Source organism: Myotis yumanensis, unplaced genomic scaffold, assembly GCF_028538775.1.
Source record: "Myotis yumanensis isolate MYYU_CA2020_CCGP unplaced genomic scaffold, mMyoYum1.0.hap1 SCAF_3, whole genome shotgun sequence".
Classification (NCBI taxonomy): domain Eukaryota; kingdom Metazoa; phylum Chordata; class Mammalia; order Chiroptera; family Vespertilionidae; genus Myotis; species Myotis yumanensis.
The window spans coordinates 183,758,034-183,773,518 of NW_027223754.1; the positions used below are offsets into that span (position 1 = coordinate 183,758,034).

General features: G+C 40.2%; 1 protein-coding gene across 2 annotated transcripts in view; it reads right to left on the reverse strand.

Moving 5' to 3' along the window:
* Window positions 1–5,094, reverse strand: part of PDE3A (phosphodiesterase 3A) — a 253,482-nt gene extending 248,388 nt beyond the window's left edge. For both annotated transcript variants that reach the window (XR_011470840.1, XM_070410607.1), the window contains exon 1: window positions 4,146–5,094. Coding sequence is in view for 1 of the 2 variants with exons in the window: in XM_070410607.1 (XP_070266708.1) it covers window positions 4,146–5,093 (948 nt within the window). In the remaining variant the exon portion in view is untranslated. The remainder of the gene's footprint in view (window positions 1–4,145) is intronic.
* Window positions 5,095–15,485: the final 10,391 nt, after the last annotated feature.

The window sequence follows — 15,485 nt, forward strand, 5'->3', positions numbered from 1 at the left end:
CTGTCAGCAGGTCATAAATAATCTATATTGTTCTTTGTATCAGCTGAGCTGTACTACTGTACATATACTATCTAATCATACAATTAATTAAAAACCCATGATTGTTTCTGAAATGTATTCAATTTGGAATATATATTTTACTAAAATGTATTTAGGAATTTAAAGGATAATCTATTCTATACTTTCAGAAGAAATACTTTGATATTTCATAACTGTACTATAAACACAAGTACGTATAATTTTCATCAAAGACATAATGAGGCCTACCATCAAAAAACATACCTATTTCTCCTATTTTTGTTTTTATTTTGTTTTTGGTGTTTACTTTTATGCTTAGAATATCTTTCTTATGTCAATGATGAAAAATTTGATTCCACCTTTGATAACCAACCAACCACCAACCACCAAACTCCATTACATTTCTGCTTACAACAATCCTTTTTTGCCAGAGATGTTTAACTGAGAGGTTTAGGGAAATACCCATGGGAAATAATTTTTATTTTTAATTACATAATATATAGTAAATAGCTGCACATTTCTGATTGATATTATATCCATCACAAAAAAATTGTAATTAAATGGTATAAATGCATTAATGAGGAGAGCTATTTGTCTTGTGTTTATTTTATGTTAACCCATTGGCAAAATTATTAAATTCTTCTTAACATGTAACTGAATAAAATGGCACTGGTTTAGAATCTTTCAAAAATGTACCTGTAAGGTGGTCACTGTAATTAGAGAGGAATGACTAGGCAACTGTGTCCTTTGATGTATAAAGGGACTAGAGAGACACCCCTTTAAATACAATTTCCAAATGGTAAAAATTGCATAATTAAAATTTCATGTTGAAACATATTATACTTATCAATCATATAATATCTAATCATACAAGACATTCTAGGGACCTCTATATTCCAGTTTTGGTGGGTATAGGGGTAACTTGAAAGAGACATGCCTGCTCTTGAATGTGAATATCCACTTAGAAAAGATACATACACCTTAAGGGAAACATCTGCCTTCTTAATGCTGCCAAACAAAAAAGTACTGTTGGACACACTGATCTACAAAATCATCCTCAGTCCTGAACTAAAAGCCCTGCAAATGTTACAAACTTTGTTCTTTACTGAGGGTAAAGACACCTTCACTTGTATTCGGACACAGCCAGTGCTGGGTAAATTCAGTGAGTGAGACTAGACCTGTGTCTCCTTTCTTTGCTTGAAGTCATCTTTATCATCAGAACTGTAAAACTCAATCCCATGTGTAATATTCAATCTATAGACAATTATGGTTCAGGAAGGGAAAAAGGAAGGACAGGAGGGAGGGAGGGAAGGAAGGAAATATATCTGTCAGTTGGTTTGTCTTATGAGAATTTTATCACCTATTCTCCTTGACCTTTCAGAATTGAATCATTGAAGAGAGATAGTTCATAAGCAGGTGGCTACGATCATTCATATGCAGAAGAAAAGGCTGAAATTCTCTCACCTTTAAACCTCACAGTGAGCAAAGTCCAAATACGTTCTCAAGAGGCCTCTGCTAGACTCTGTGCTTTGTCTTTAGACCTGTACGTAAAATCCACTTGTTGCCTGAGCATTGTCTTGAATTGAAGAGTAGACATTCTTTCAGAAAAGGAACTCCTAATCAGGTAGCATTCAGGTGAGTGTTACACATGGGTTTGATAATTACTTTGATTGCTGAAAAAGTATGCAGAGGACAGTGGTACCCTTTGCACCCTTACCCAGAAGTTTGTTTCCTTGTGATAAAACAGATAAGCCATTTCCTACATGGCTCCTGAACTTTTCACAGTTATGCTAATGTATGAGATATTGCCCTCTCTCAGAAGATATTGTTCCACGTTAGTTGCCACCCACGCTCAGCAGCAACTTTAATGGGTCATATATATATAAACTAGTCTTCAGTAACACGTACACACTCACCCATGCCCTCATTAAAATGTCAAGATCTAAACTTCTGCTAAATGTAGCCTTGTTTTTCCATCAACCATAAGAAATAAAGTCTCTCCCTTTCGAATATTCTTCATAAACACAACCCTTAAAAACATAGTAACCAAAGAAAATGGCCAAAATAGATTACGAATATGGGTTTTCAACAGCATTAATCAGCAAAATATTTAAAAATGCAATGCTCGGTTATTTTCTTATAACTTTGCAGATTATTCAAATTTTCCATGTATCAATTCAAACCAGAGTAAACCAATGAAAATCTGTCTGTGAGTTAATTAACACCGCTGGCTAATTCATCTAAACACCTTCTTATCTTAAATTCAATCTTAACTCTTTAAGTTCTAAAAGTTAAGGTGGAATTTCAGAAATTTAATTTTAGAGGTTAAATTATACCAATCTGAAGTTGAGTTATTTATGATTAAATCATGGATTTGCCTTGGAAATTACGGTTCAATTTTGCAGCGATCAGATCACATTTCCCTATAACTCAAAGAAAAGTATGCTCTAAACATATTTAAACTAGTAGTATTTTTCATTTAAAGAACATTCTCTCCTATAACATGTAAAAAAAAAAATGTGCTTTCCTGCTAATTGGTTTAAATTATCTTAAGTGTAGCTTACTTTATTCTGGTGAATTCAAATTTTTTACCAAAACTAAGTATCAGTCAGTGCCCTGTTTTTAACTTGACTCTTAAAGCTGCACTTTTAAAACTTCACTCTTATGTTTAAACCCACAAAATATTTTTGCTTTATCTAAACAAAAAGCTAAATAAGTACATTTGTTTTAAAATAAACACAGAGGCTATGATGCTGGCATCCATTCTGCTAAATAATGTCAAACAATCACATTCTGTGTAATCAACTCCATTTCAGAAACAAACTAGCCACCCACACCATATGGTGACTGCTATTTCTTAGAAATATCTATATGATTATCCACAGAATAACCTAAAAAGACAACGCTTACTATATCCTAGGATGTCCTCTCCCACCCTAACATTGCCCTAATAGTGCCATAAGTAGGCACACATTTAAATGGGAAAAGTGTAAATTTCCACTTGCTGTTCATAACCAGCTTCCACCAGCGCGCACCCCAAGTGTCAAGTCTGCTTGGAATAGAGAAGTGAACACATAAGCATTACTTTTCACATACAATTTGAATTTAAAATTAGATTTGTGGGTTTTTTTATGTCCATTATAGCAACTACATTCCATGATAATAAGAAGATTCATCTCCCAAATTCTCTGAAATTTGTCTAGGACAACTTCACTCACAATTCTGGATTCCTCCTCTTCCTTCTTTCTGAAATATTTATATCACCAGCAATCTTAGAAATGTCCTCCTGAATTAGTTTCCCAAATAACCTGTATACATCTATTTGAATTTCTAAATACCCACTTAAGTATGTAGGTACCGAAGAGAAATGTTGTTTTTTAGTTGACACTAACAGCACAGTTCACGATTTTGATAAGTTCTGAAGATCAGATATATTGATTGTTCCCAAAATTGAAGTTTATAATTACGCTACAAAACACATTAGCATGTAATAGCATATGTCCCCAAATTACATCGAAAAACAAACTGGGCACCACCAGACGCAGTCTCTTCAACTAAAACTTACTGCAAAACCAGAGTGTGTGTGTGTGTGTGTGTGTGTGTGTGTGTGTGTGTGTCAATACCTCACCTTCAAACACTCCTTGATTTACTTTAGAATCTCTCTCTGCCGACTTCCATAAATGTTTACCTGTCACTGTAGAATTAAAAATTTTATGAAAAGAAATAGAAGGAAATCTAGTAAAAATCCACGTGTTGGAAAAAAAATCGCCCACTGCTGAAATACTGAACTTAATTAGAAAATTCCTGCTAAAGTAGGAAAGCGTGAGGGTACTTAAAAGTGTAGGGAAGCCATACACCAGGTGTGGCAGATCTAAAAAGCTGCCCCAGCTGGGGAAGACCCTGCGAACGCCATCTGGTTTTATCACCTATTCGTATTCTTGTTGTCCAGGTTATAAAATACCGTCTGAGAGGGGGAGTAAAAGTCGCCACTCTTCTCTGTCTTAAGTTCAACCACTTTTCTAGGCTCTCTCTCCTTTGGTTCCCAGCGCTGGGATTCCCTCCACTTCGCGCCTTCCCAAACGTTTCAAGTTTCCCCGAGAGGCGAGAGGGGGCCCGCCAGTGCTTACCTGTTCCCTCGGTATGCAAGGCAGGGACGTCCTCCGATGGGACTTGCTGCCGCAGCCCGACATCTCGGCGGACACCACGGAGCTGGATCGCCTCCTCCTCTTGAACACCGGGATCTCTTCTCTGGTCCCAGCAATCAGCTGGGGCGCAAGCTGCTCCCTCGTGGCCGCTCCCGCGGACTGCGGCAAGATTTGCTCCACGTACCTGGCCAGGAGTAGCCCCAGCACGCCGGCCAAGTACGCCAGGTAAGGTCTCCAGGCGACCTTGAACCTCTCCAAGGAAATGAGGGACACGACCCTGACCGCGCTAGTCAAGGCGATCATGAGGACGCCCAGCCTCAGCCTCAGCACCAGCCATGTCGCGGCGGCCAAGCAGCTGAGCACCACCCCCGCGGCGGGGAGCGAGAGTAAGTGATCTTCCCCGACGCCCAGCCCGATCTGGACGAGCGCTTCCCCCCCGCAGCAGGCGGCCAGCAGCGCGACGGCCAGAGGCAGGCGCACCCCGGCGCGCAGGAGGTACAAGCCCATCCAGAAGAAGGCACACAGGAGACTGAAGAGCAGCGCCGTGGGCTGCAACCAGGGGCTGAGCGGCGCGCCGCCCCCGGGAGCACCTCCCCGAGGCCCCGGGAAGACGCCCCCTTCTGCTCCTGGGGCCGCTTCCTCCTCCTCCTCCGCCGCCTCCTGACTCGGCTCCAGGTCACAGCCGCTCTCCCCGCGGACCAGCCTCACCAGCAGCGCCAGCAGGAAGGACAGGGACCCCGCGCACAGCGCGGAGGAAAGTTTCCGCGACCGCCCGAGCGGCCGCGGCACCAGGTCTCCCCAGCAGCCGCGGCAGGGGGAGTCCCGGGGCGATGCGGGGCCCGCGCGCCCTGGGCCAGCCGCGGGGGCTGCACTCACCCCGCCGGGGCCCGGCTTGTCATTGATTCGGGCGGCCTCGCCGGGGACTGCCATGGTGCGTCCTTTCCACGGACTCTCCACCGCCCCCCCCCCTCCCGCGCGCCCACCCCGACACACGCACACACACTCCCTCTCTCTCTCCAGTCCCACCCTCGGGATCCCTCCTTCTCTCCCAGGCCCGCGAGCCACTGAAAGTTTCAGCTTTCGAATAACTCCTGGAGAATACTGGATGCTCCAAGGAGACTCTTGCCTTCAAGTTGAAAGCTAGCGCCGCCAGAAACACACTTCCTCCTCTTCTCTCTTTGAAACGCGCTTAAAAACTCGCCGTTCCACCCCCACCCCGACTGATACCCTCCGGGGTCTCTGTCCACTTCAGGATTTTAAAGGTCGCCCTACGCATCGGGCGCCAGGGGGCCGCAGACACCGGAGGAGCCAGGGGCGAAGGGCAGGCTCCGGGCCATCCCGGGCGCAGCTCAGCGCGGCGCTGCAGCGCGCCCGGCCCGAGGCAGATGGAGGTCCCCCTTCTCTTCCTTCCAGCAGCTCTTTCTCTATCACTCTCTCTTTCTCCTCGGCCGATCCTCCCCGGCACGGCCCCAGGAAGTGAACCGCCATTCCCCGGGGCCGAAAGCCAAGCCTCCCCTGCGTCTGTCGGTCCCGTTCATGGCTAAAGGTGGAAAAAAAAGGTTAAGGGGGATGAGAAATAACCAAGAAGTTGCTGAGCCCCGTCGGAGGGAGACGCAGTTCAAAAGACGAGCGGCTGCCGCCGCCAGAGAAGGGAGGGAGGGAGGGAGAGCGAGTTGGAGAGGAAGGGAGGGTCGGAGGAAAGGAAGGTGAGTGGGAGAAGGAGATTTTCTCTCTCCCCACACCCCCTTTCTTTTCAGTGCGAGGTCGGTGGTAATTTGCAGTTTTGCAGAGGGAAAGGAATGAAGATCACTGGTTAAAACTGGATAAAAGAGCAGGCAACTGGAGTGATCGACAATTCCTCTTTCTTTCTTTAAGGCAACTCCCTAGGAAAGCTTTCCCAGCCTTGCTCCCGCCCCCTTCCCCGAAGGAGGCGCTGCTCTCAGCTCCCGCTCCTTCACCAGGAGCGGGCCGCACCTCCAGCACCCCGGAGAAAGGGTTGCCGACGGGGGTCCACCGCCCAGCTCGCTGCAACAGCGGCTCTCGGGGTGCTGGTTCCGCGGCTGGCCCTCAGGCTGAGCTTTCTTGGAAAAGAAGGGTTGTGCGTGGCTACTTGGCAGGCGATGGGAATCAACATACTTCCCAGTGTCATTAAAAATGACAGCTACATTTCCTGTCTGAGTGATTCAAAGATGCTAGTAGGTTCTCAAGTCAGTTAGAATAGCTCCAAGGTTTTAGTTTTTTTTGGTTTTTCAACAGAGAACCTAAACCTGTCCTGATGGTTTAAATGCCCGAAAATTTCAGCAAGTTACTTAGACCATATTAGCATTATTAAAGAGAAGGGGGAGGGGCATCCATATTTTAAAAATTGTTACTTAAAAAAAAATCTAGGTGTATCAGTCAACAGTTGTTGATGGTGGATGGTAAATTGCCCTGAGATTAAGTGACCCTAGCTTCCAGAGGGTTTACAAAGTTAGGAAGCCCAAATAGAAAGTAATAGAAAGCAACCTCAAGGGGAATTGGTGAGGACAGGCAGGTTAACACGAGGAAAGATTTGAGAAGACTGTGTAGCGTTGTGAAATACTATGTCTACCATGAAGAAAGTTTATGAGAAAAAAATCAGACTCTAGTCATTAATGTTTAGAGGTTGTACTGTTCACGTACTGTGGTAATGTAGTATTGAAAAACTTAAAGGAAATTTTAAAGCTAACTTTTTTTGCAGATTATGAAAAATAATTCAATATCTGTTCAACAGACTTTTAAAAATCCACCAATATTGGGGGCTAGTTTCATTTTACACTTAGAACAAGAATGTGAGAGTCCACTCCTGTTCATTTTTAATGACTACTTTACCGATGTCATTTGCCCTCAATAATAACAATGTCAATAATAATCCAATTTTGTCTTAATTGTCTTAACATTTCAGGTTAAAGAGTATTTATAGCCTGGAGTATTTGGATAATTGGTTTAACATGCCACTATATTTTTTTTTTTATGTAGAAATGAGTCAATTTAAAGAAAAGCCAAGGAAGATTCTTGAGATAAAATTAATTCTCAGGAGTAGGGGAGAAGATGGCTTAAACTTAGCTTCATGGGAAATAGCCTGCTCTAGTTAGAGGCAGATATTAATATTAATATTATGACACAAACGGATATGAGGAGCTGTGATGCCCAGAATTGTGCTACCACATGGAGAACAAGTTGGGCAGCTAGTCAATGGCAGTGAGCACCATCTGTTTAATAATTAAGGTAACAGGAGCAGCAATGTCTTTGCCAAAGACAAATGAGCCCCCTAGCATGCTCACATACTTTTCTGAGTTTCCTTTTTAAACATATGATTCATATGCCAGAGCCTACCTGGGACACTTCAGAGTGAAAACAAAATCTCTATCCTATATAATAAAAGGCTAATATGCAAATTGTCCTTTCAACCAGGAGTTCGACCAGGGGGTGGGGCTGGATGGCCAACTGCCCATGACCCCTCCCCCTGGCCAGCCCACCAGATTGTCCCTGATCAGCCCCAAATGGCCACATGGGGGGGGGGGGGGGTGCAGCCAGACCCCACCTGTGCATGAATTCGTGCACCGGGCCTCTAGTTATTTTATAAAGTCTTAAGTTAAAGACAATCTCCACATGTTTTTACATATAATTGGTCCAGTGGCCAGATCCCTCAAAATCTTATATAGAAGACTCTGTTGCCCAGAGTAGACCAATAGGTAAAATCAGGCAAACAAAATGTTGCTTTTTAAATAATGGCTATATAAATTACTCATTTGTAAGAGAAATATACATTTTAGAAACTGCATTAATTCTCAGATGAAAGTCCACAATCCACAGCAGTTTTCTGATAAGAACAGGGAAAAGGCAGTTTAAACATATGCATCTGAGTAGCAAGTTAGCTGAGAAAGCCAGAATTAGGAGATGTCTGAATGTAAATTACTAACTAAGGACTCATACCTCACATCATAATGTATGATATAGTCTCCAGTTACAGGGGAAAAGGCCATTTACTAAAGAGGCAAGAAATCACGAGCCATGAAAGCTGGGGAACAGAGTACCTGGGTCAAACAAAAGAACATGAATGCATTTATTGTATATCTGTTTATTGATATTTATACATTTATTGGGTATCTGCTACATAAAAATAGCAAAATATAATAAACTAGAGGCCCGATGCACGAAATTCGTGCAAGAGTAGGCCTTCCTTCCTCCAGCTGCTGGCACCGGCTTCCCTCTGGCGCCAAAGACCCAGGCTTCTCTCCAGCACCTGGGACCTGGGCATCCCTCCAGCCGCCAGCAGGCACTGAGGACCCAGGCTTCCCTTGCAGCTGCGGCTTTGTCTGGAAGGTCATCTGGAAGGTCATCTGGAAGGACATCGGTCTAATTAGCATATTCCACTTTTATTATTATAGATAGTATGAGTAATAGGAGCTTTAAAATTGCTTGTATTACTATTTTAAAGAGTGCTATTATAATAAACTAGAGGTCCGATGCATGAATTCATGCACAGGTGGGATCCCTCAGCCTGGCTGGTGATCGAGGCCTAGCGGGGGGCTGGCCGGCCAGAGGGAGGGACCCCAGGAGGTTGGCTGGCCAGCACCCTGATTGGGACCTATGAGAGGGATAGGGGGGAGGGGCCATGAGAGGTTGGCTGTGGGAGTGCACTGACCACCAGGGGGCAGCTCCCGCATTGAGCGTCTGTCCCTGGTGGTCAGTGTGCGTCATAGCGACTGCTTGACCAGTTGTTCTGGTCATTCAGTCATAACAGTCACTTAGGCTTTTATATATATAGATTATTTGAATTCTCTGCTTACCACCATCAGCATGGCAAGTTTAATGAACTTTTTCTGGGGTGATTCAACCTTAAAATGTGTCAGATCCATCATTATGAATAATAATATTTAATTGTATCTATAGAAGTAAATGGTGGTGAAAGGATGGGGGTTGGACTGAACATGAACTGATTCTGTTCAGTAATAATTACTTTAAAAATAATACTAATCTCAAAATAGAAACTATGTTGGCCAATGCCTGAGAGTAATAAAGATTTGCTCTTATGTCTTATTTTTTAAGAGCCAGACAATGATAGTATACAAAATCAAACAAATCAAATATTTTGTTGTTGGGGGAAAAGGTGGGCAAGGAAGCATGCAATAGGGGAAGAGTTGGTGAGAATTTTCAATAACATCATCTTCATGAATGATTTACAGCCCATATATACTATAGTCTACAAAAATGGGCCTCTATTAATAGAAAACCTCAAGTGCTATTTCATGAAGAGAAATGAATTTTACTAAAATATAAAAGGAATAAGTAATAGTATTTTTAAAAATCTACTTGGGGGGCGGTGGGGGGAGAGAAGTAGAAGAACGAAAATACAGTGCCTGCCAAGTAAATTACTGATAAATTGTCTAAGACCCAGCTCTTACTGATTGCATGAGCAAATATCTCAGTTGCTCAGTTCTACAGCTGCTACTAATGTGCGGACCATTCTAAAATATTGTAACTTAAGGATGATTTGTGTTTTCAATTAGAGCATATTTATAGAGACACATTTGCGGGTTACTTGATAGAGAGGAAAGTGCAACGGTACCCTATTTCTTTTGACATTCCAACACCACTAAACTTTAAAGTTAGTTTTTATTTCACCATCAGAAATGGCAATAGCACCAAAACTATTACTTGCTGTGCATGTGCTAGCAGGATGCCAGGATAAAATTTATATGTAGCCCAGAAACATCTTTGATCTATAAAATTAATCCTCTTTTATATGAAACCTACCAGTGTATCTAAAGGTTAATCAAGTGTTTTAAGCTTCCTTATCATCTTGGAGGAAATCATCCTCAGCCCAATGTCTAGAATTAGGAAATTAATGAAAGGAGAGATTAAAAAAGAAAAAAGAAAAAAGAAAAAATGTGGATAATTTAGTCATTGAACGCCTATCCTGAATAACCCAGTACCTACTGCTCGTTTCCTTTAAAACTAACCTAAGGAGAAAGTACATTTAAAAATAGAATAGCCCTAGCCGGTTTGTCTCAGTGGATAGAGCGTTGGCCTGCAGACTGAAGGGTCCCAGGTTCGATTCTGGTCAAGGGCATGTACCTTGATTGCAGGCACATCCCCAGTAGGGGGTGTGCAGGAGGCAGCTGATTGATGTTTCTCTCACATCGATGTTTCTAACTCTCTATCCCTCTCTGGTCCTCTCTGTAAAAAAAAAAAAAAAAAAAAAAAAATCAACAAAATATATTTTAAAAATAAATAAATAAATAAAAATAGAATAAAATTATAAAGTGGATTCAAAATTTACTCATAAAACATATATAATTTTACAAATATTCTAATACAACATTTATAGCAAGCTTTGTCATTTTTAAATAAATTTATATTTATTATTTATTTAAGCTTCATTATATATGTGATATCAATGAAACATATTATCATCCCTATTTTACACAAAGGGAAAAAAATACAAGACCCAGAGGGATGAATTTGCTCATAAAACAGCAAAGACAACAGAATTCAACTCTCCTGTTTCCTGATTCCAGGACTGGTTATTAATTGATACAAAAGATCATTCCCCAATATAATTTGACTCTAAAAGAATTTAGAAGTCACCTTCTGTCTTTGACCTGATCAAAATTCTTACAGCTTAAAAATTTTGGAAATTCCACTACATTTAAAAAATTTTAACTGAAGTATAATTCACATACCATAAAAATTTACCCCTTTAAATTAAGCGTAAAGTTCAGTGGTTTTCAGTGTATTCACCAAGTTATGCAACCATCACTACTATTGAATTCCAGAGCATTTTCATGGAAACTCTATTCCCATTAGTAGTCACTCCTCATTCCCCAGTCCCTCCAGCCCTAGGCAACTACTAATCTACTTTCCATCTCTATGGATTTACTTGTGCTGAACATTTCATATAAATGAAACTATATAATATGTGGCCTTTTGTATCCGACTCCTTCCACTTTGCATGTTTTCAGTGTTCATCCATTTTTTAGCAAGTGTCAATACTCATTTCTTTCTATGGTTGAATAATACTCCATTGAATGGATATATCATTATGAGTTCTTTATATATTCTGGAAACAAGTACCTTATCAGAGATGATTTGCAAATGTTGTCTCCCATTCTATGGGTTGTCTTGACACTTTCTTGATGAAATAGTTTAAAGCATAAAATTTTAAGTTTTCATGAAAGTCAATTTATATATATACACTGAGTGGCCAGATTATTATCACCACCTGACGTTTGTAGGCAAATTAGCTATAATTTCGTGCTGAAGTTGCTAGAGAACCAGACCATTATAAATAGGGAAGCAGGTTGTTTACCATGACAGTAGAAGTGATTTTTTTTGGTATTATATCTAAGAAACCATTGTAAAAATTCAAGGACATGAAGATTTCATCTTGTTTTCTTCTAAGCACTTTATAGTTTTAGTTCTTACATTTTGGTTATTGATGCATTTTGAATTAATTTTTACATATGGTGTGAAGTTGGGGTCCAATTTTTTTCTTTTGTATGTGGATGTCTAGCTATTCTAACACAATTTGTTGCAAGATTATTTTTTTCCACCCTGGCTGGTGAGGATTAACAAAAAAAAAAGAAAGATTATTTTTCCTAATTTAATAAATTTAATAATTTAATAAGCCAAATTTACCAAGAAACAGATAAGAGAGTTCTTAATCTTAGAAACCTTCCCCATTATATGACAACTAGAGGCCCGGTGCACAGATTCATGCACCAGTGGTGTCCCTCAACCTGGCCTGCACCCTCTCGCAATCCAGGACCCCGCAGGCCAAAACCGGCAGTCCGACATCCCCCCCGAGGGATGTAGTAGTGCATGAAGCAGCAGGTGGCCAGGGAGGAGCCCGAGCTCGCTCAGTAGTGCTGCTGTGGAGGCAGGAGAGGCTCGAGCTGCCACAGCTGCACTTGCCAGCTGTGAGCCCAGCATCTGATACCTATTGGTCAGCTGAGCGGCACTCCCACTGGGGAGTGCACTGACCACCAGGGGGCAGTTCCTGCTTTGAGAGTCTACCCCCTGGTGGTCAGTGCCTGTTATAGCGACCAGTCAACTGGTCATTTGTTCGCATAGGCTTTTCTATATATAGATTATATCAAAATAAAACTGGAGGGTGGGGGGGGAGAGAAAGCACTGGAAAAAAAATCTGCCCCTTCTCACATATATTTCCCAGTTCGGTTTTTGGAGAAATGTAAAATATGATGTTGCTACTTTTTATAAATAGAGACACTTAAAATATTTGAAATCTTTATGAAGCCTTATTTACTTCAAGGCTTCTAGTTGTTATATAATGGGGAAGGTTTCTAAGATTAATTCCCAGTTTGTAGAACAATTTATTTGCCAACATGAATTTTGGTCCTTCAATATCCTTGTAGCCTTCATGCTTGCTTGTCAGCACCATTCTGGAATGCTGACTTTTGCTGATGCAGAAGAGAGCAAAACTATTGCATTACTTCCTATGATACATATTTATATTAATGGAATCCTAAAACTCTGTTTACTGTGTGTTTCCATGTTGTTGTTGCTCAAAATTGTAGGAAAAGGGCAGACCACTCCAGATTGCTATGTGGCAGGTTTAATAAGGGAGGGAACTTACATACAAGGCTTCTCTTAAGGGGCCAGAATGGTAAAATTTATTACAGAGGACTTGACTGAATTCAGTCATGTATGCCATCCAGATGACCTCAACAACACTTTGTCTCTAAGCCTGTGTCTTTGGAGCAATTGCTAGTGTAGGAGAGAAGGAAGGCAACTAGAAGGTATATCCAAGGACAAGAGTGAGGAGCCTCTGATTGCCTGGGTCTAGCTCCCGGTTCAATCAAAAATAACATCCTATCAATGACTCCCTCCATTGGTAATTCATTTAAACTACCAGAATTCTTAAAAATTGCAGCAAGAGATAGCCCTCTCATGATGTATTAGGATTCTTTCATTGTACACTTTAGTCAAAAACAAGGGTCTTATGGGTAAAGCAGCATTCCCAGTAAGGTATTGGGAGTTTATAAAGTATATTTTGGTAGAATACTAATCAGCAATTAAAAGGGAAAACGACTGATACACACACATTGACTTGGATACATTTCCAGGGAATTATGCTGAGTGAAAAAAGGTTGGCAGAGGTCAGGGAGTGGGTCATGTGGGAAGGAAGTGTGTGTGTCTATAAAAGCACAGCTGGAGGGATCCTTGCCGTGCAGAATCTGCTCTGTGCATCAATGATAATATCCTGCATGTGATATTGTACTATAGTTTTTCAAGATATTACCTTGGGGGAACTAGGTACATAAGTCTCTCTGAATTATTTCTTACAACAGCATACGGATCTCCAATATAAAAAGAAAAAATATGTATTTTACAGTATTTCTGACACTAGTAAAGGGGCAATCAATATTATCTCTTTTGGTGCTTAGGTATGCCCTTTAAAAAACTTAGTGGTTTTCTCTGTACTGTTTACATATTGGAATTCTTTTGATGTTTGGTTGATTTGTTTTGAAATAATTGCTATATATCATGTAAATAACATAAATGTATAACTAAAAATATATAGAAAATAAAATCTTTTTGGCTATTATAAAGTACTATGTCCTAAAAATTACTTTTAAGTATTTAAGTATAGTTTTATGGTTTGCTTTCAAAGATGATTTCTTAACATTGCTCACTATGAACTATATGAAATGGGTGAAGCAGATGATAGCATCCTGATTGGCTAAATATAAAAACAGAGGCACAGATATTTCAGATGCCTCACTTAAAATACTCTATAGTTTAGTCTGGATTCCAGGTCTGTTGATGCCATAATCCAGCAATTTTGAAGTTTTCATCTTTAAGTACATGTAGCTAAAGAATGTTGGCATTTGACTAGTATCCTACACTTCTTCCACTTACAATGTTCTTTTTATTTGCAGTTACATTGAATCTTACAGAATCTAGGACTATTTGTCTCTTAAATTCTTGCCTCCCCCAAAGCATTAGCCCCCAAAGGGCAATCTTATTTATGACTATGGCATATCTGGTTGGCTTGAACACAATAACTATGTTGTAAGAGTATAGCAAAAGTTTTTAAATACAGCATTAAAAAATAATTACCTAACTCTAGAAACTGTAGAAAAGAAGTAATCCGTTTCTACAGATAACTCCTATTTATTCTTAAAGACAAACTCAAATACAAAAAGCTAGTATGGAGTTCATAAACACAGGCATTGTCTGAGCTCCTTAATATAATCAATATCTTGCATTCAGGTACCAAGAAAGAAGTGCCATGTTAGTCAATCTGAGTTGTTCTCTGCCTGAAACTGTGCGGCATTTTTTTTCATCCTACTGGAACCACAGAGCTATGGTAACTTTCCACAGAAATGGCAAATTACATACAGAGCTTAGGCTCAATGATTTTCTTTAACCAAAATCTAGAAATGGGACATTTTGAGCTCAGTAAGAATAGTAAGCGATGCATTGAAGAAAGCAGTGTGGTTCTCCTTTCACCCCAGAAAAGAAGTGACTCTAAATAGATGTGTAAGTTTCAAAAGATGTGTAAATTCTCAAAAGAATGTGTAAGTTTCCTCTGATAATCACTCTCCTCTCGCTGACCTAATCTCTATATTGATTTTAATTTTTGTCTTTTGTTTATGTTCACTTACAACTAAGAATACATTTGAAACTCTTGTTCTAATTTTAAAATTATAACTAATGCATTACATGTGAAATGATGGGTGACACATAACTGAAAGTGGTCTGGAAGGTATAGGTGACATATAGCTGAACAGAGTCAGGAAAAGCTTTCAGATTATTTGAAATTAAGATTGTTATCATTAACTGTGTATCTTATTCCATTTCCTATCCCCAATATCAATTATTCAAGGGACTGAAAAATATTAGCAGAAATATATTTTTTACTTTAAAAGCCCAGATAAAATCCTTAAAATATAAGTAATTTCATCACCATATATAAATACCGGAGCAGTTCCTTAAATTAATCCTAATTATATAAGCTTATTAAGAAAGGGGATTTATTTCTCATCCATAAGCACATGTATACCCCAATAAGAAAGTTACTCAAACAGGTGTTTTGTTTTGCTGCCTCATAAAAGAAGAGTTTAGGATAAAATCTTAAAGCAATCTATCAGAATTCTCTCCCATAGAAATGTTAAATCACGTTCCTGAAATTTTCATGTGTATTCTTTTTCTAGAAATTACTAAGAAGCCAATACTGCTACCCAACTGGAAGCAGACTGTAGAACACCAGGATATATCCTTAACCTTATAAAAATGCCCTGGAATTTTTAATGAGCAGAAGTGGTTAGAACC